Raw genomic sequence first — 19,861 nt, forward strand, 5'->3', positions numbered from 1 at the left:
CATACTATCCACGTGCAGCACTTTCACACGTAGGATCTCTGTGGTTCTATAGGTGAACAAACACAGTTTGTGCAGCACTTTCACACGTAGGATCTCTGTGTTCCTATAGGTGAACAAACCCAGTTTGTGCAGAACTTTCACACGTAGGATGTCTGTGTTCCTATAGGTGAACAAACCCAGTTTGTGCAGCACTTTCACATGTAGGATCTCTGTGTTTCTATAGGTGAACAAACCCAGTTTGTGCAGCACTTTCACACGTAGGATCTCTGTGTTCCTATAGGTGAACAAACCCAGTTTGTGCAGCACTTTCACACGTAGGATATCTGTGTTTCTATAGGTGAACAAACCCAGTTTGTGCAGCACTTTCACACGTAGGATCTCTGTGTTCCTATAGGTGAACAAACCCAGTTTGTGCAGCACTTTCACACGTAGGATCTCTGTGTTTATATAGGTGAACAAACCCAGTTTGTGCAGCACTTTCACACGTAGGATCTCTGTGTTTATATAGGTGAACAAACCCAGTTTGTGCAGCACTTTCACACGTAGGATCTCTGTGTTTATATAGGTGAACAAACCCAGCTACAATCAAAAATGCAATAAAAATCAATTTAGGAACAATCAGGAAGCTGTAACAAATAGCTTGAGAGCTGAGAAAATGATATAGCTCTAATATATCTGTGGCTATTTCCAGGTTCCTGCACAGTATAGAATTTGATTTTGGTGTTTTCCAAGTTTGGATAAGTATGAAAAAGGGAAAGAAAATACAGAAATATTTCTGTTTCCAGACTATTGCAACAAAGTACCCTTCTATGTATTCTTAATGAAACCACCTGAATGTGATCTGAATGTAATGTTTTTGATGAAATCACCGGTGTGAGCTGGTTGTCGGCTCTAGAATCTGCACAGATTGCACTTTGAAGAGCAACCTCCCAAACTAGGGACTAGTGCTGTGTCTGGTGGCTGCAAGCTTGATTGATCTCCAGTAAGAAATAATCATGAGGGCTACTTTGCAACTTGTAATACTCACAATGAGGAAATGCAAGCTTTCTCCTACTTAACTCGCCAATCCCAAATATTGTAACTGGCTGGCTAAGGATCCCAAACATGAACAGAAAGCAAAATGCACATGTAACAAAAAAAAAAAACCAAGTGTAACAATGTTTGTCATTTTGAACATGGAGAGATCAGAAGCCGTGTAGTTGCAGCCAGTGATGGTGGATCCCGGCAAGATCCTGCCAGGATGAGCACTTGCCAAAGGTTCCATCCTCTGAGGGGGGCACCTTCCCCCCCCCACCCCCCCCCCCCCCCCCACCCACCCTCCCACCAGTCAAACACTTTTTCCTTCTCCATCCCCCACTACAGTCTGAAAAGTATGGAATTTTAAAATGGAGAGTGAGTAAGAACTCATGTCACCAGAAAACATTTGTCATCAGTTCCTACCTAGTAACCACATGAAAATCTATATTATTTAGGTTTTCTGGCCGCTATAAAGGCCGAGGACGCAGTATGACGCGGAAGGGCTTGGCTTTAAGCACCACGCTGGCCACCCCCCTGAGGTCCGGCGGGGGGGCATTATTGGCAGGAGGGAGGAACTGAAAATCACGCAGCATGTAGGCGGTAAAGAGGAAGAGCTCCATCTTGGCGATGGTCTCCCCCAGGCATAACCTCGCCCCCCCTCCGAAGGGCAGCAGGGCTCGGGTGGAAGCCCCTCCCCCCTCCAAAAAGCGCTCTGAAAGACAAAAATGCGGGGTCACTGTTTCATCATCTGAAGGAAAGGGGGTGGATTCCAGGTGGAGGTGTGTGGCTCAGTGGGTCGGGCTGCTGGGCCTGTGATTGGGCCCTTGAGCGCTGGACCTGTGATTGGGCCCTTGAGCGCGACTCTAACCCCAAAGTGCCCCAGGGACCGTCTGACCCTGATTTCTTGAAAAATGCACATGGCTTTGGATAAAGGCATCCACAAAATAAATAACATGTAGCCAAGGTGGGGGGTGGAGAGGTGGAAGGGGTGTGTCCGTGACATTAAATCTTATAAGACTGGGCACTGGTTTCCATGGAGACCTGCAATTCTGGAACGTTTACACCTTTGAGGCATTGAGGCAATAGTGCTCGTTTCTTGGAGACTCTCAAGATGTTCCACGAAACCTGAGCTGCCGGGTGTTATACTGTGATGTAGGAACAGCAGGAAAAGGGAGCATGTGAATCACCTGGCTTGAAGGCCTTGGGCTCGGGCCAGACGGCCGGGTCGTGGTGAGCGCCGTACAGGTTCGGGATGATGATGGTGTCCTTTGGGATGAAGTAACCGGCGATGCTAAACACAAAAGCGCATTCTGTTAATCAGAATCAGAGGCATAAATCAGGGATCCCTAATTCCAGTCCTGGAGGGTCAGAATCCAACACAGCTTTCGGATTTCCCTGCTCAAACACATTAATCAGCTAATTACAATGTGTAGTAGGTGTGTTTGAACAGGGAAATCTACAAACCCAGGACTGGAACTGGGAACTCTGCACTCTCAGAAAAAAATTGTAAAAATTAGCATTTTTTCTTGACACTGGGGCTGTACCCTGAAGGGTCTGCCAATTATTCCTTTAAGCTGTAGGTAATTGGTAAGGTACAGAAGTGGACTCTGAGGAACATTTCTGTACCATTGGTGGTATATTAATGCTGTTTGCATGTTTGGGTCCATTTCTGTACCTTATAAGGTATAATTACAAAGGTACAGCCCCAGTGACAAGGTAGAAATTTGTAACCTTTTTTTCTGAAAGTGTGGTACAAACATATATCTATAAGAAATGTTGTTTTTCATCGTACACCCATACATGGCACTTAAATTTGTCAGTGATATTAGGCACAAGTGAGTAAACGTAATTTAACGTGACCGATTTAATGCAGTGTTACGGTGCATCTATTCACCTGCTGTCCTTAGTAGCGCGGTGAGGAACCGCAAGCGGAGCCACGGGTCTGAGTCTCAGCACCTCGCTGATCAGGGCAGACAGGCAGGGCAGCCTGTGTCTGTCACTGTACTGCGGGTAGCGACCCTCCAGCACCGAGCGCAGCTCGTTGTACACGCGCCACTGCACCTAGTGAGGAACGAGCGTGTCTGTAACGTATTGACGTAGTAGTGCTGGGCCTACTCAGCAGCACCGATTCACATCTCACTGAAGAACACTGACGAATTAAACAATAATCAGGGAGTAATGTGAGCAGGCAAAGGATGAGAAAAAATGTCATGTGATTTAAATTTAAAACAAAAAAAGTGCTGCAGGAAGTGCTGTTGTGACCTCTGACCTCTGGCCTGTGCAGCAGAAAGGCCACTGTCCAGCACAGCCAAGCAGCCGTGGTCTCTGTGCCCCCGATGAGCAGGTCCACTGTAGACATGTGCAGGTGAGTCTCTGTCAGTGTCTGCAGACCAAGACCCAGAAAAAAGGAGGATGTTACCTTAGAGACATGACTTTGTCAGCATACCCATAAGCACGACAACAGAAATGACAACACTGAGCAAAATGTAAAATAGATGTGTACGTATACACCTGTAGACAAAATAAGGGAAACACAAAAAGATTTGCCAGTTTCCACTACTCGCTAAATATAGCAGACGTTTGACAATAAGCTCTTTGATGTGTTATCAAAGGAACATACAGCAGTTAACAGACTTCTGAAGAGGCCCAGTAGACAAGTGTGCAAATACGGGTGCATCAGTCATAAAGACTGAATTAAAGCTGAATTATTGACTGCGTGGCCAACAGTTTCAAAAATTATGACAGTATGTGCCAAACATGTAGAACCTGCATTGGCAAAGAGGAATAGTGTCATAAGTTAAGATGCATGGATCATCAACAGCGAACAAGCAACACTTGGTGTAAGGAACACAAAGCCAGGAACCATGAGCAATGCAAAAAAGTAATAATGTACCGATGAGTCATATTTCACCCCCCTTCCTACCACAAGGTAGGTTTACGTTCGGAAAAAGGATGCCTTAAACCCACAAAGTCTGTTGCCATGGGCAGCAATCTCATGACACTCAATAGGTGCTCTGCATGGATGTTTAACAGTCATTTTACTGGACCAAGTGGTGCAAACAACATGTGAGGGCGTAACGTTGCCATATTCAAAAATGATAATGACCCTAAAACTGCTAAACATACGCAGGAGTGGTTTGTTGAACATCAGGCTGAAGTCAAGCACTTTCCTCACTCAAATCATTGAACCATTAATGGAAGATCTGGAGTGTCAAAGCAGATTTCTGATTCCTTTATCTCTCATAGAACTGCACGCTTTCATCTTGAATAATGGTCCAATGTCTCACGACATACAGTTCAGGAGTAGTATCACAACGTTCTAAGAGGCATCGAAGCTATTCTGAAAGCAAACTGAGGCCCTACTCCTTGTGTGCCATGTCATTTATGTTGAATACAGACTTATTTTCTTGACAGACACTTGTACTCATATAAGTGTAAGAAAAAAACCACAAAATGCAGCAGGTAGCATAGTGGTTAAGAAAAAAAAATGAAGCATAACCCTAACGTGACTAGTAGTAGATATGTACATTACTCCAGTTAAAGATTCAGTTGTGTAGTGTTTACCGGTGCAGTGACGTACCCCTTTGTCGTTCCTCTCTCCTGGCTTGTCCAGGTGTTGGAGAAGGGAGGCTGTAATGGTGTCCTCTGTCTCTTTGTCCTGAATCTTCATCTTAGGCCATATTAAACAAACACGTACTAAGAAAATATCTGAAACCGTCAGTAGCTACCATACGTGTGCCTGTGTTGTCGCACTTTGCATTTGGGAGTTTGGGGCTGATCGGCCCCTCTGCTCTCTCACCTCGTGGTCGTCCAGGTGTCCTCTGATGATCTTATCCCTCCTTTCCACTTCTTTCAGTAAACGAGAGAAGGGGGGGTTGGGCAGCTTCTGATTTTGCAAAGCAAAAGTGAATTTGCCTTTGAATATATCATGTTGTGTCTTATAGAAAAACCAGCTCGACCCTTTTTCCCCCAACAGCTGCAAACGATAAATTCATACCCCTACAAACGGAGAGAATAAGCTGCATGTTCTGCTTAGATCTTTCAAAGTTTGTTGCATCACCTTACATCAGGGATTAGCTTTAGATGCGGCTTGTCAAAGGGCGGATGCTCCTTTCAGATGGAGCCGCTGAAAGTGTGGTTTTGCTGGTAAAAGGTACAAACCCTGAGCAGAGGAAAGGAGTCCAGGACGGAGATCCAGGGTGAGCCCCAAAGAGACACGATCTCATTCAGGCAGCTGTGCAGACTCTGGAGCTCAGCGGAGATTTTGGTGAACTGAAGAAAAAAGTCGCTTTACTTATTTTGTGGAAAACATGGAGAAGAGGAGGAAGGAATTGGGAGAACATCATACACAATCCATCTCGTCTCATTCTGACAAAAATCGGCAGTTTGATTTGACATGACCTGCACAGTATAGATGCAGTGACTGTGTACTTTTCTTCAGCTGAATCCCAATCTGGGATCATTGAACGTCTTTTCATGATCATTTACTCTGTTAGCCATGCAAACGGGCCCTTCATTAGTGAAGAAGGATGACAGAATAGGAAGTGTGAGAGGAACTGACTTCTTTTCCAAAGATGAGAGTTGTGATGACGTTGCTTGCTGCCACTGTGAAGTCCTCTGAGAGATCCACCGCGGTGTCCTTGTAGGTCAGCAGCACCTGACAGACACACATGCACGTGTCAACGCCTCACACTGAACACCATGCAGGTCCTTTCGACGTCCAGGGAGACTAAGATCATGCTGTACCTCAGTTTCAATTGAATGCAGTTAACGTTGTTAAACACACAGGCTGACTGCCTTTGCAGTGTAACTGGTGTCGCTCCACGTTACCTGCCTGAGGCTGACAGCCTGCCTCTCGATGACAGCGTGCAGGGATTTCAGACAGCAGCGCTGCAGGGCACTGTGCACCAGCCGACGCTGCATCTTCCACCCCTGGCTGTAGTCCCCCAGGGAGATGGAATACCCCCCCCCAGAGACCAAATCGCCTGAGCGGGACAGGGGGGCAGAAAGAGGGCAGGTCCAGTCAAGTCAAGTGAAGTCCCACCAAGTCGCTTTATTGTCATCTTGGCCGTGTACAAAGCACAGTGAAACCAGATAATGTTCCTCCTGGACCCACGATGCAACATTCATGACAGGACAGACATTACCGAACAATTTAAGGAATAATTTACAAAAGAAAAAGGTTAAGATAAAAGAAATAAAGATGTTAGATTAAGTAGGCTAGCGTAATTCTTGTTCAAGTCTGAGGGATACAATGGCTGTTGTTATGTGTGTGTGTGTGTATATATATATGTATGTATGCATGTATGTACAGTATGTACAGTAGTACCTGTGTAGGAGTGTGGCCTCCCAGCGAAATCAGTCCACTTCTTCACCAGAGCTTCCCTGATCGTGTCCCCACTGCTTAACACCACAATGGCTGCAAGCAAAACGATTCAGTCTCTATTCTGATTGGCTGACATTAGTTGACACACTAGCTGTGAAACCACAAAATTCCGGTACTTAAAAATAACCTGTTTTCAACTGTTGTGCTTAAACTTCGCCTTACATTTATATCAAAATTATGTGGCAGAAAACTGAACATGGGCGTTCATCTTCAACACGCATTCTTGGATGTATCGTTTTTGAAAAACAAAATCATTTGACAAGATTAGTCCACAGCAGTGTTTCCAAATCCGGTCCTTGGGGACCCACAGACGATCCATGTTTTTGCTCCCTCCCAGCTCCTGGTAGCGATATTTGGACTCTCTGGCAGGGAGGTGGGAGGGAGCAAAAATGTGGACCAGCTGTGGGTCCCCGAGGGCCGGGTTGGGAAACACTGGTCTACAATGTAACACAGAGTATGATTTACTTGTTTTGCCATATCGAAGGCGGTAGATGTTTCCATAACGTCGGGCTAATGAGGTCAGGTGGTCGGGCAGATGGTCTCGTGTGAGATCCAGCATGTTTCCCAGGAGGGGGAGCGAAGTGGGACCAGGGAGAGAGGGGGATAGAGAGTGGGGACGGAACTGGTCAACGGAAGACAGGAATCTGGAGCCAAGAGCTGGAAGCAAACGACGAATGAATATACTGTAAGTAAATATCAGAGTCTAATAACAGTAGATACTGCTCAGTCCAGCAAGAGAGACAATTAATACATTGTCCACACCATCCTTAAATGTTACAGTCATGTAGGACTTCAAGAAAAATGACTCACCATTTGAACTATAGTCTGATTCACTCCTTTGTTTCTCTCCTGTACGATACAGCAGTAAAATCCACAGCAGGAAGAGTATTACTGCGGCAGCCATGCTCCAAAAAGACAAAGACATTGTGGAAAAGTTCGGGACGCCCCTGCTGTTTCATTTATATAAGATTCCTGTCCTCCCTCCCCAAGAGGAGCCTGTGTTTACAGCCATCCATCTTCACTCTCAAGGATGGCTAAACAATAATACAGGCATGGCCGTGGTGTTTGTTATGAGGTGAAAAGGTGGAGAAAACAAGGAGACCAAGAAGGCTGGATTAAAAGGAAACTTAAATAAAATACTGGGTAAAATGCCATCTGTGGTCTTGAAGTCTTGAAGATCTAGTACAAATGACACATTTTTGCCAGATGCAATATCCACTGCTGAAAATACACTCAAATTGCAGCCTTAGTATGTTACTATGTACTAGATCAATATTGGTCTATTAAATATGTTTATACAATAGCAGGTAGTGAATGAAGAATATTGGCCAGAAGTTCTTTATTTGTTTATTTATTAAGTGCTAGAGAGAAACAAAAATTGTGAGATACAGAGACAGCTTCAAGGACAGGAAAGAATATCTGAAATAACAGTTTATTCAGTGCTGGAAAAACACAGATCAGCTTAGACACTTACAGCAGGCAACACGAGTTCAAGGCTTTGGTCAGGGATGGTGGGGGGTGGGGGGGGGGGAGCTGACTCATTGTGGTCAGCTGCCTCGCTGCTATTCTAGGTAGAGTCTTCTTCTAACCTGAAGGCTGTGAGCTTTGTCCTCTTGGGGCAAGATGCTCTTTCTTTGGCTCTGAGGATCAGGGAAAATTGCCGGTTGAAAAGCAGAGTGATTTCACCATTGGGCCCTTGAGTTGGGCCCTTAACCCCAGTTGCTTCCAGCTTTCTCAGTTGTACGCCACTTAGAATAAAAGCATCTGCTAAGTAAATAAAAGTGAGTGGAACCTGACGTGTGACAGCCTCTGTGCTCATACAAGTGCTTAGTATTTAAATAGGCCCTTATTGATGTGTCTCCATTTCAGCTGTGTGTTTCTCTCTGACCTCGACAGCAGGCTGCGCTATCAGTGAACCCTACGGCCGCTCACGTCCATCGTCACGCGTGATCGCAGTGTCTTACTTATCACAATCACCTTTCACACATTTATTTCTGATGGTCACTAGTTTATCACTTTCTTTCTAACCACATCCGCCTCGAAGAAAAAAATTGAGTTAAGATAAAACTACAAATTTCAGCACAGCTTACTACTCCGAGCTTAATATCAATTTTAGGGGCCCAGTGTTCCCATTACATACTTGTCTCTTGTGCTTTTGTTTTGCTATTAGCATTAATTAAGGCTTTACTTCTAACAGTTCAAAATAAAAAGGATCAGTTGCATTTTAATGCCAAGTTGCATATTTTTTAATGTAAACTATAAAGGATGAAACTGGCCAACGGTGCTGCGCATTTTAGAATTAATTCACATCAAAAGTGGTCTTTAATAGAAGCTTGGAAAAAGCTCTTCTGTCAAAACCTGAAATCTAAGCCCGTGTGATGATTTGTGCTTGTGAATCATGTAGTAGGCCTGTATGAAGGCTGTGCCATGGTTGTGTGTGTGAGTTTGTGCTTGTGAATCATGTAGTAAACCTGTATGGAGGCTGTGCCATGGTTGTGTGTGTGAGTTTGTGCTTGTGAATCATGTAGTAGGCCTGTTTGGAGGCTGTGCCATGGTTGTATGTGTGAGTTTGTGCTTGTGAATCATGTAGTAAACCTGTTTGGAGGCTGTGCCATGGTTGTGTGTGTGAGTTTGTGCTTGTGAGCACATTGTGTTGTAGATAAAAATCAAGCTACTTTCTATTTATCTCAGTGTGACTCTATTCCTGAGTCTGTGGGATGAATGACTGCGGTCTGATCTTCATCTCGGTGAAGGGAATGGAGACGTCCCGGCCTTTCCATGCTGTCCAGATCACACCCTGAGACCAGGAGAACGGGAGCAGTTATTGAACCAGAAGATAAGCACTGAAAGGTAAACACTTAAGTTACTTGGATCAGCCAGCTCTGGGTGTAGCGGCTCCAATGCAGTGTGTAACAGTACTTACCGTAGTTCATATAATATAGTGAAACTGCTCACGCAAAATGTTTAAGTGGATTTATGCTTGAAACTAGTAAATAGTGGAGTCAGTGTCTGTTGAGAGTTGGTGGTGTGACATTATGTTTGGCTGTTAGTCATGAGAGAACAGAGAGCTCCACCTGGTGGTTGGTGTTGGTGTCATACAGGCCGTTGAGGTTGGCCTCGTGGCAGTCCTTGTACCACCAGCCTCCCCTGTAGGATGTAGCACATCCACTGAGGACCGGCTTGGGGTCTCTGTCTTTGGTGGAAAATGGCCGCCCATTGTGGTACCTCATGGAGTCACCTATGTAAAGAGGCTCGGTGAGTGGAAGTTAAGAAGATCCAGACTTGTATATTTTCACTTTAATTCTCTCGTTGCATGCTTTTAGCCTCCTTGAATTACATTTCTTCCCCATGATCCTCTGCATGTCCCCTGTCCTCCTCCACCTCTCATTTGTCTTCGTTTAAGGAGCCGTCCTTACCAGCAGTGCCTGAGTACCCAGACAGGTTCAGCGTGTAGAACCTTCTCTGTGAATCGATGGAGAAAGAGGAGTAGTGGGCGAATGCGGACTCCGCTCCTGCCACGAGGTCCACCCTCAGCACCATGGGCTCCAGGCCGGTCAGGCTGTGGATCAGCTCGTTTCCTGTTGAGAGGAAGGGAAGGACAGAGGGGAACGATACAGATGCTTCTTCAGTGAGGCCGTTTCAAGGGGAATCACATGGAACCATCTCTGTATTCCACATAGCTACACAGTAGTGATTTCACAAATTCCGTTATTCTCATAGAGTGCCATGGAATATACAGTAGGAGTCTTGTGGAACAATGTTTCTTTTTCTTTATTCTGTCGTATAGGGTTTAGGTACTATAAACACCTAATATAAAAGATAAAAGTATAATGTAAGATGAATATGCTCAGTATAATGTATATATACGTAATGAACAGAAACATTTACACAAAGTCCAGCCCCTGGTGAAGAAACGTATCTAACTTAACGGGTAAGTCATCCTTAACAGGTAAGTCATCCTTAACAGGTAAGTCATCCTTAACGGGTAAGTCATCCTCACCAAGCCAGAACTCCTCACTCAAGTTGCCAAAACCTTTGCTGTAGTCATTCCAACTCCGAAAGAAGTCTGTCCTTCCATTCACTCTTCTCTGAAAGACCTGGGCAGCAAACAAATATTCCATTTCTGAATTATTAACGTGACTTAATACATAACTTTGCTGTTGCTGTCAGTATTTGGTATATCCTACACATACAGTAGCTATTCTCTGATGATGTATATATTTATAAGCCAGTTCAATGTGAACTTTTAGAACATGAATACATTACATTCGCATTTTGTTCTTCTTCCTCAGTAGACAAACATCACCTCGCGTCCTTCACTTAGCTGCATACGGCCTAAGCCTCTCTGGCAGTGAGTGTGCCCCCCCCCCCCCCCCCCCCCCCGCTGTCCCTCACCGTCCAGCCGCCTCCATCGCTCTCCATGTCACAGAAGACCCGCACGGCCGCCCCCTGCCTGCCACTGGGGTAGATCAGCACCTCCCCGGAGGCTCGCAGGCCGTTTAGCAGCTCCTGAGAGCAGTCCGTAGGAAAGGGGAAGCGCAGGGGGTCTGGGCCACGGGACCAAGGGGTGGGGTCAAAAAAATAGGTTGGAATAGAATAGAATAGAATAGAATAGAATAGAACCTAAGACTACATTGAAAATGAGCACATGGCCAGCAAGTGGTTGGAATGTTAAAGAGATAGTAAAGATTTCTTCAAGAGAAAAAACACTTATATACATGCTATACAATAATAATTATTGCCTGAATACTAAATTTTTATTCTTTACTTAAGAAACAGTGTCAACGGATAGATCAGTATTGCTAACCAATATATGCTCCTTCTAGGCTTCTATGGCATAACTATGATACAAAAAACAAAACATCCCGAAAGCTCTATGGGCCCATATTTCCAACAACCTTTCCAGGTACAGCACAACAGGGACTCTCACCTGTGTTAAATTCAGCGGAGATGGGTGCACTGTAGCGCCCCAGCCTGGCTGCCTGTATCTTTGCAGTGTATTTGGTCATAGGCAGTAGTCCTGTGAGTCTGTGTTGTGTCACAGTAGAGCCAAGGATCATTTCCTATTACAAAGAAGGACCAAAAAGGCAGGTTTCTCAGGTAAGTCTGTACTTGTACATCTGTGCATAATTCAATGCTTTCGAGTCAAAACAGAAAACATCACAGCACAGCCCTCCCAAAAAAAAACTCTCAAATTTAACTGCAAACTAAATTCTTTAGTTTAATGCATCTATGTATATCAAAAGCTATATGCAGAGTGTATCAGCTGAAAAACAGATATAAGGAAACGTGTTCACCTTCATCTCCTCTCCTGCCATCTGATAGGACAGCTTATATCCTGTCACCTTTGCACTTGGTGGTCTCCATGACAACACTGCAGAGCGTGGGGTCACCTGATTGACTATCAGGCGCTGCTCCCATCTCCATCCACCTTCTGGGAGAAACACATATATTTATTCATTAAGCAGATGCTTTTGTCCAAAGCGATCAGGTTATCTTCAGGTTAGGGAGCAGGATCAGTCAGGGTCCCAGGAGCAGGATCCAACAGTGATATAATTACTCTGTAGGCCATGGGATCCGAACCTATGACCACCTGGACATGTGTGTGAATTTGCCCACTGCAGTACTATGTGCTTAATCATGTGTTAGTGTGTATGTGTTTGTGGCACTGACCCCCTGCCGTGGTGAAGGTTGCACTGGCTGCGATGCTCTGCAGGCTGTCCAGCTGACTAGTCACTGCCACATGGTATACAGTGGCACTGTGCAGGTCCTTCATCTGCAGTACAGCTGCATTGCCTGGGACAGTCACTGTCAAATTCCGCACTGGAAAAAGAAGAGACTGATGCTTAGTGGGTGTACAGGGTATAGCTGCATATCACAGTATTACTGCATAAAGTGGTGCAGGATATACAGATATATATCTGGCAGGGTCACTCACCCTTTTCAGATCCATAAATCACTATATAGCGCTCGACTTTAGCCAAAGCGGGAGTCCACTGCAGGACGGCCTTGGTGTTTGTTATGTTGATGATCTGCAGGGATGTTGGAGGGTCAGGGACTAAGACAGGGTGAGAGAATACGGCATAATAATTACTGAGGATAATTCATGAATTATTTTCATAAAACATATTTATCAGTAATTTATTCCTATTACTTGCTTAATTTCTTGGGGGTTAGAATCAATTTCAAATTTTTAAAAGATAGTCCTCTCTGTCAACACTTGGAGTGTTTTTCTTTGGGATATACATAGTGAATGTGTAACTTGAAAATGATACATTTAATAACCAATAATGCATTTTAAAACTTTGATAACAGTTGTCTTCACCACCAAGTTTATTAAAAAGACTTACAAATGGATGTGAGACTTGACCTTCATTCCACTATCCAAATATATTCAGTACATTTTATAACTGCAAAAATATATTTGTGCTTTAATCAATGTTTGATTAAAAAAGTGCTCTGCAATAGTCAGACCCTGCTTTACATGCTACTTTTCCAGGGATAATATTAGATTTGCATTAACTGTAAATTAATAAGTGCTTAATGAAGGATGTAGTTCAACAAATAGGTAAAATTCATTATAAGCAAGAAACACACTGACTGATTCTTACCTGTGACAACAAGGCCAGTGATTGGGTCACTCTCGTCCAATCCCTTCATGGAGAACACACGGACCTCATAGGAGGAGCCAGGGGAGAGCTGAGAGAGGAGCAAACTGGAATGCTGGGGGTCAGAGGTCACGGTCACAGGCTTCCCTGGGGAAGAGAGAACAAAATATACCATATATATATACCAAATATACCAAATCGACCATGTTAGACACTGAGTGTAACAAATAAACCAAGTTTTTACAAGTAGCATAAGCAAGGATCGGCCTTACCGTTGTCAGTGTTAGTGTAGGTGACTTTGAAGTGGTCTACTGGGTTCCTCGGCTTAGTCCAGGACACAGAAAGAGACGAATGTGTAACGTCGCTGAATAGCAGGTCAGTGGGGGGATCTGGAGCTGGGCGAGATGGACGGCATGAGGGAGACGTGGAGTCAGATGCAAGAATCACGACAGAGTGTGGCACAAAATGGGGGGGGGGGAACCAGGTCACCATGCATGGTGAGATACAGGCTCAGTCTATAATGGATTACTATTGTGAGTAACTTCCCCAACACTGCATATGTCTGTGGTAAACTAAAACAGAATGTGCTTCAGACATAAAGGGAAATCAGTCAATATGCATGTATCATCTAGAATCAGAATTCCTTTATTAGTCATCTACAAAAAAAGTAGAAGGAAATTGTTTTGATCCAAGGGAAGTCGGGAAAAGGAAATGAAGAAACGATACCTGTAGTGACGGTGATGCGATGGATTTTGGATCGCAGTCCTGGGCTCGTTCCGTACAATGACACTGAGTATCGAGACTGAGGGTGAAGGTTCCGGAATGATAGGGAGCGAGCAGAGCCTGCAACAACTTGTGTGAATCTTCTGAGATGCGTTTTGGCCCTTGAATCATTGTGGGGTTTCAGCGATACATGAACTGTTATGCTGTTGTTACTTATCTTTGTATGACCAACACCTTTGCCCAGAGCACTTTGATCAATATTCATTCTGTCAGGTAAAGCACCTCCTTCACTTTGTTCCTCCTCCTCCTCCTCTTTGTTCTCCTCGACCTCATCGTCTTCCTCCATTTCCGTCCTATACTCTCTTCTGGTCAAAGTGAAATTTTTAAATGCTCTTTGAGGTGCCTCCCAAACGATGGTGAAACCTCTGGAAGTTATGTTTTTCACTCTGATAGATATAAAAGCTGCTTCTCCTTTTCCAGCGCTGCTGCTACTTCTGTTGGTTTCCATACGTGGATCAGGGTGAATATCGACTTTACCGGTGTTTACTGTGTGGCTTGAGGTTCTGTTATAACTTATTTTAGTAGAAGCCTCTTTTAGTTTAGTGATACTGGAGTTATTCCTTTTTATTTCAGCTTGAATCCTCGTCTTATTGGGCACATCTGTCTGAATGCTTGTAATGTCCTTCTGCATTTCTTGAGTTCTTTGTCCACTTCTGCTGGTATTTCTAGCTGCTGACCCATGGCTTCCTGTAGGCCCCTTTATTATTTCTTCTTTTAAGGGCTGACTTTGCATCTTAGGAAAACCGCGTCCATGTTGGGGACCTCTAGAAAGATGATGAGGGCCTCCCAAGGTTGGACGAGTCCCATTACGGGTTTGAATATTTTTTGAGGTCAGGTGTGGTACAGTTTCTGATTCGGCAGAAGCACTATTCGTCTGGGCGCTTGTTCCATTAATATTGTTTTCCGTTTTTAGTCTCTCATCCTCCGATCCTTTCGAAGCAGCTGTATTCATTCTTTGAGTTACAGTTGCCTTTACTGAGGAAATAGCATATTTCACCGACACAGCATTTGCGTTACTCAGTGCAGTTTTATTTCCCAGAGCTACAGTGCTGCTACCTGTGTCGCTTACAGGAACGACGCCTGATTTTCTTAGATTATCTCCTTGGTTATGTTTAGGTTTGGGGTGATCATCTGTGGTTTGTGTTCTGTTAACTTTGCCCTGGCTTATGTTGGTCTTTTGGAGGATTTTTTTTTCAACGATTTTAGATGCGTTCTTCACAGCCAAAATCGTTTTTTCTGTTACCTTCCCTGGTCCTGTTGTATCAGTTGCCTTTGCCGAACTTCCTTTGCCTTTCAATTCCACATTTGTATGATTTACAAAGGCTGAAGCTCGGCTTACATTGTGATAGATCAGTTTTCCTGATTTTATATGGGTTTGGTTTGCTGAATCTCGCTTGATATCTACAGACATTTTTATATCAGATTTAGAACGTTTATCATCCTCTTTCTTTTGAAGTTTGGAATCTAGTTTTCTGGTCTTTGTCTGATGTTCTTGTATGTTCCCTTTTGGCTGTTGTAGAATGGCCTGCACAACTTTATGTCCCATTTGTCCACTTCTGGAAGTGTTGGAATGGACTGTAGTAGCAATTGTCAGTTTTTTGACCATGACATTTTTCTTAGATTCAAATTCCTCATTGTCTTTTGCACCACCTGGTTTAAGATCTGAGTCTGCTTTTGCGTGTGATTTTGTAGTATTTGATTTCACATCCAAGTCCAGTTTTGGATGTGCTTTTGTAACATTTGATTTCACAACCAAGTCTGGTTTTAGGTGTGGTTTTGTAGCATTTGATTTCACACCCAAGTCCAATTTTGGTTGTGCTTTTGTAGTATTTGATTTCACACCCAAGTCTGGTTTTGGGTGTGCTTTTGTAGTATTTGATTTCACACCCAAGTCCAATTTTGGTTGTGCTTTTGTAGTATTTGATTTCACACCCAAGTCTGGTTTTGGGTGTGCTTTTGTAGTATTTGATTTCACACCCAAGTCCAATTTTGGTTGTGATTTTGTAGCATTTGATTTCACACCCATGTCTGGTTTTGGGTGTGGTTTTGTAGCATTTGATTTGACACCCAAGTCCAGTTTTGGTTGTGATTTTGTAGTATTTGATTTCACACCCAGGTCCAGTTTTGGCTGTGATTTTGTAGTATTTGATTTCACACCCAGGTCCAGTTTTGGCTGTGATTTTGTAGCATTTGATTTCAGACCCAAGTCCAGTTTTGGCTGTGATTTTGTAGTATTTGATTTCAGACCCAAGTCCAGTTTTGGTTGTGATTTTGTAGTATTTGATTTCAGACCCAAGTCCAGTTTTGGCTGTGATTTTGTAGCATTTGATTTCAGACCCAAGTCCAGTTTTGGCTGTGATTTTGTAGCATTTGATTTCAGACCCAAGTCCAGTTTTGGCTGTGATTTTGTAGTATTCAATTTTAGATCCAAATCCAATTTATTGTATGACTTTGTAGTATTTGATTTCAGACCCAAATCCACTTCACTGTGAGATTTTGTAGTATCTGGTTTCAGATCCGAGCTCACTTTGGTTTTACTGACGTTCTCCATCTCTTCTCTCCCCTCTCCCCTCCTCAATGTTCTCTGTGGATTTTTCTTCTCGTCATTTTTGGAGAGTATAGTCGTGGCCAACTTCCCATGTATCTTTTCTTTGATCGTGTCATTTTCTGGTGTCAGCGTCATTGTCACCGTTTCTATGCTCATTGTGGTCATTACACTCCCACTACTGTCTAGAAATAAAGGGGTGAGACTTTAAGCCACTGATTAAAACCTGTTTTATACATCAGGCCATATTTATACAATTCTTTAGTAACATAACGGTGTCTCATTTCATACTAATGATGTTGTTCACAAATGAGTTTGGGAAATATCCTATTTAAGTTTAAAATTACACAACATAAAATATATGAAATATTTCATAGAAATATAAGTACAAACATTTTGTGTACACTAGCTCACAAAAAATTTCCCATATAAAGTAATTATTGTTTTGTATCTGTTTACTACAAAAAAATTGACTAAGATCCATTATCGTTTAAACCTAAAATCATGAAATGGCTGCTGTCAAACAGGGATTTCACACTGCTGTAAGCTAAATAAAGGGTGAAGAGTTTAAAGATCTTTTGTTATTTTGTTCCAAAATATTTATGTCATTAAGGTAACTGAAAAATATGCTGTATTTCCCCAAACTGACTAGGGAAATTAAAGAGTGATTTCAAACAAATTTGAGTTTTCTGCCCATATATGATGTGTAGATAAATGATGTGTAGATAAATGATGTGTAGATACCTATATTAACGTGCATCATATTTCTCCCTAGTAATGTAACACATTATGCATTGGTACGTAAGACTGGCCTTTAGTAAATTATCCAAATGGATGTTAAGGGTGAGTAACTTACCCCTCTCGCAGTGAGTGCCGCCGTGTCCATCTTTGCACCTGCAGTCGGGGCCGGAGTATCCAGGGTGACACACACACCTCCCCTGTACACACCGTCCTTTGCCGCTGCAGTTACCGGGACAAGACGCAGTGGTGCAGTCCACCCCCGAAAAGCCAGCGTCGCACTCGCACTTCCCACGGACACACCGGCCCCGGCTGCCGCAGTCGCCGGGGGGGCAGGCGGCCGTGCCGCAGTCAGGCCCGATGAAGCCCGGGAAGCAGACGCACTTTCCCTTCTCACAGCGGCCTTGGTCACTGCAGTCATCCGGACACCCGTCGCCATTTTCCTCTTGGAAACATCAAACAGAGAAAGTGGCCTTACACAGGCACTGGCTGAAGATTCCCGTCAAAATCCAAATCTGGAATTTGTAGTGAAGAATTAATTTTATATGTGAACTTTGTAAATGGGACTTTTTAAAATTTACCTTACAATCCTTAGGACCTCAATAATTTCCCACTGGGATCAATAAAGTTTATCTTAATCTTAATCTTAATTTATTTAGTAACAGGATAATGTTCATTTTTGCAAGTTTTTTCATTTATAGAATAATGTATTACCTATATTTCACATGATGAAACCAGTCTTATATATTATTGTATATTAAACATAATTCATATAATCAGATTATATAGTATATCAGTGAGAATATGGATTTTGTGTGTAATAGGCAGGTGGCCAGTGAGATGCCTGCCATCCTTCACGCTGCATTACCTCCTCCCCGCTGTGGGGGAGGGCAGGAGCTCTCAGGACCCCCACATTTCCTCCTCAGGGTGGACACCTCCATCTCCAGCTTTTCCAAACGCTTCCGCAGGGCAGAAAATTCTGAGTCGCAGCTGCCAGCACAGGATGCCGGGACGACACTGATCTTGTGAGTCAGAATCAGCGACGAACCCGGCTCCAAGTCCACCTCCTGGCTGAGGCCCCGCGTCAGGTTGGCTGTGTCCCCTTGTTTGTCTTTCTCGATGCAAGTATCCAAAATCAAGAGCTTAACTGGTGAATGTGGTGAAGTGTGGCTGGCATCTCCTAACGTCCTTTGATTACTGGTTTGAGCAGGTAAAGCAAGGGTAGGCTGGCTGTGATTGGCTAAAACTTGCTCTTGCCCAACTTTTGCAGACGCTGCAGGACTTTGTTCTGTAAGGACAACATCCTGGGAGCTGGTCTGAGGTTTTGAAGGAATGATTTTCACTGAGGAGCTGGTCTGTGCTGGTACTGAGGTGGGGTTTTTGTCATTAGCTATGGACTGTAGGTCAGAAGGTGGCAGCAGGACACAGAAGAAGCTCATGAAGAAGAACATTTCAAAGCGGCGAGGGGGAAAACGAACATCCATCTTGAAAAATACTGAAATATAAATATCAACAGGGGTGCTGGTGTGGAACTTGAAATCTGGTTTCAAAATGTAAGTGGTGTCGTTTACAAGATAGCCTTCTTTTTGAGAACAGATAAAACAGAGTGAGGACTAGGAAACTGTAAAGAAGGCTGGACTGACAAAGTGTCCTTCTTCTGCTCCAGAGAGGGAGATGCTGAATCAAGCAGGTTTCTCTAAAAAGAAAGACCATCCACATTAAAGAAACTTCTGCTGCAGTGAAACACACAAACAGACATGTAATATGCTGGAATATTACAAAAGCTCAATGATTTGATTGACTTACAGTATATGAGGGGCTGTGTGAATGTGCTGGGACTTGTGGGCTTTGTGCAGTTATAGACTGAAATGGTACAGTTTTGTTTCCTGATTGTGTCACCTGTGATTTAACCTGTAATAGTGTAAACTCTAATCAGCCAGTCCCATGACCGGTATATGGCCTGTAGCTCCAGCCTGATGGTCACGGCTCCCCATAGCAGTGCAGACTAATTTACATTTACTTGTTTATCAGACACTTTTATCCAAAGTGATATACAAGCAAGGCAGATGGTACTAAAGTTCCGTGGTGGAGATAGAAATGCAGAATTTACAAATTTACAATGGCCTCCCCCAGATGTAAGCTACAGGCATTTTTACAAAAACAAAAAACACATACAGTACACTAAATTTACTTTTATTTGTTTTTAACTTATAAATTTTATATTCTGTACAGTTCTGAAGCAACAACTCAGCTACAATTGCATTTTTAATCAGGAAGTGAGAGCGAACAGTGCATGAAGGTATGAGGGAAATCAGAGGAACAACTTATTTCAGTTTTGGCCGCTTAGACGAGGAGCCATAAAGCGAGAGGCCGATTCGCCAGGCACATGTGAGCCATGCAGACACACAGAGCGCCATTGTATTCAGCCTCATTGGACTGTACCTCCTATACCTTTTACTCAGCCTAAAATGAAGTTCAGGTTTATACATTTCTTTTTTGGTTTAAAGTTTACCTTGCAAGTAATAGTCAAATATTACATACCAGGAATTATTAGCTTTATTATATTCATTATTTTATTCTTGCCAACATAAGATCCCACCTTAGTAACATAAGAAAAAGAGAAAATATACATATTACATAATTCTGGAAAGCAAACACTAGTATGTTAATGTAAATGTAGACAAACAAAAATGGGAACTATGACATTATGGAAGACAAATATGCAAGACAGAGCAACAAAAACAGGCAAAATAAACAACACTAAGCAAAAGAAATTGTTTTTAG

At 43.3% G+C, this 19,861-nt stretch overlaps 4 protein-coding genes across 4 annotated transcripts in view; all 4 read right to left on the reverse strand.

Annotated features, from left to right (window-relative positions):
- Window positions 1-1,317: 1,317 nt before the first annotated feature.
- Window positions 1,318-7,330, reverse strand: cyp21a2 (cytochrome P450, family 21, subfamily A, polypeptide 2). The gene is made up of 12 exons (XM_023802654.2): window positions 7,214-7,330; window positions 6,869-7,060; window positions 6,347-6,436; window positions 5,848-6,002; window positions 5,579-5,674; window positions 5,179-5,289; window positions 4,817-4,903; window positions 4,598-4,687; window positions 3,287-3,400; window positions 2,912-3,078; window positions 2,205-2,308; window positions 1,318-1,729 (listed from the first exon to the last, which is right to left on the reverse strand). The coding sequence occupies exons 1-12, from the start codon at window positions 7,326-7,328 to the stop codon at window positions 1,485-1,487; spliced, it is 1,566 nt and encodes a 521-aa protein (XP_023658422.2). The 5' UTR covers window positions 7,329-7,330; the 3' UTR covers window positions 1,318-1,484.
- Window positions 7,331-7,801: 471 nt separating this feature from the next.
- On the reverse strand, window positions 7,802-15,571 carry tnxba (tenascin XBa). The gene is made up of 12 exons (XM_023802545.2): window positions 13,738-15,571; window positions 13,284-13,406; window positions 13,015-13,158; window positions 12,342-12,461; window positions 12,077-12,226; window positions 11,701-11,837; window positions 11,334-11,466; window positions 10,799-10,950; window positions 10,404-10,500; window positions 9,820-9,981; window positions 9,478-9,641; window positions 7,802-9,200 (listed from the first exon to the last, which is right to left on the reverse strand). The coding sequence occupies exons 1-12, from the start codon at window positions 15,398-15,400 to the stop codon at window positions 9,102-9,104; spliced, it is 3,144 nt and encodes a 1,047-aa protein (XP_023658313.2). The 5' UTR covers window positions 15,401-15,571; the 3' UTR covers window positions 7,802-9,101.
- A 1,241-nt stretch (window positions 15,572-16,812) lies between these two features.
- LOC140592477 (uncharacterized) lies at window positions 16,813-18,738 on the reverse strand. The gene is made up of 3 exons (XM_072715885.1): window positions 17,946-18,738; window positions 17,196-17,522; window positions 16,813-16,835 (listed from the first exon to the last, which is right to left on the reverse strand). Exons 1-3 carry the CDS (start codon window positions 18,559-18,561, stop codon window positions 16,813-16,815), a joined length of 966 nt encoding a protein of 321 aa, XP_072571986.1. The 5' UTR covers window positions 18,562-18,738.
- The window catches only part of LOC111839129 (H-2 class II histocompatibility antigen, E-D beta chain-like), a 62,318-nt gene continuing 61,182 nt past the window's right edge, over window positions 18,726-19,861 (reverse strand). Inside the window, exon 5 of the mRNA XM_072716058.1 lies at window positions 18,726-18,738. The gene's annotated coding sequence lies outside the window, so the exon portion shown is untranslated. The remainder of the gene's footprint in view (window positions 18,739-19,861) is intronic.

This window comes from Paramormyrops kingsleyae, chromosome 9, assembly GCF_048594095.1.
Source record: "Paramormyrops kingsleyae isolate MSU_618 chromosome 9, PKINGS_0.4, whole genome shotgun sequence".
Lineage (NCBI taxonomy): Eukaryota > Metazoa > Chordata > Actinopteri > Osteoglossiformes > Mormyridae > Paramormyrops > Paramormyrops kingsleyae.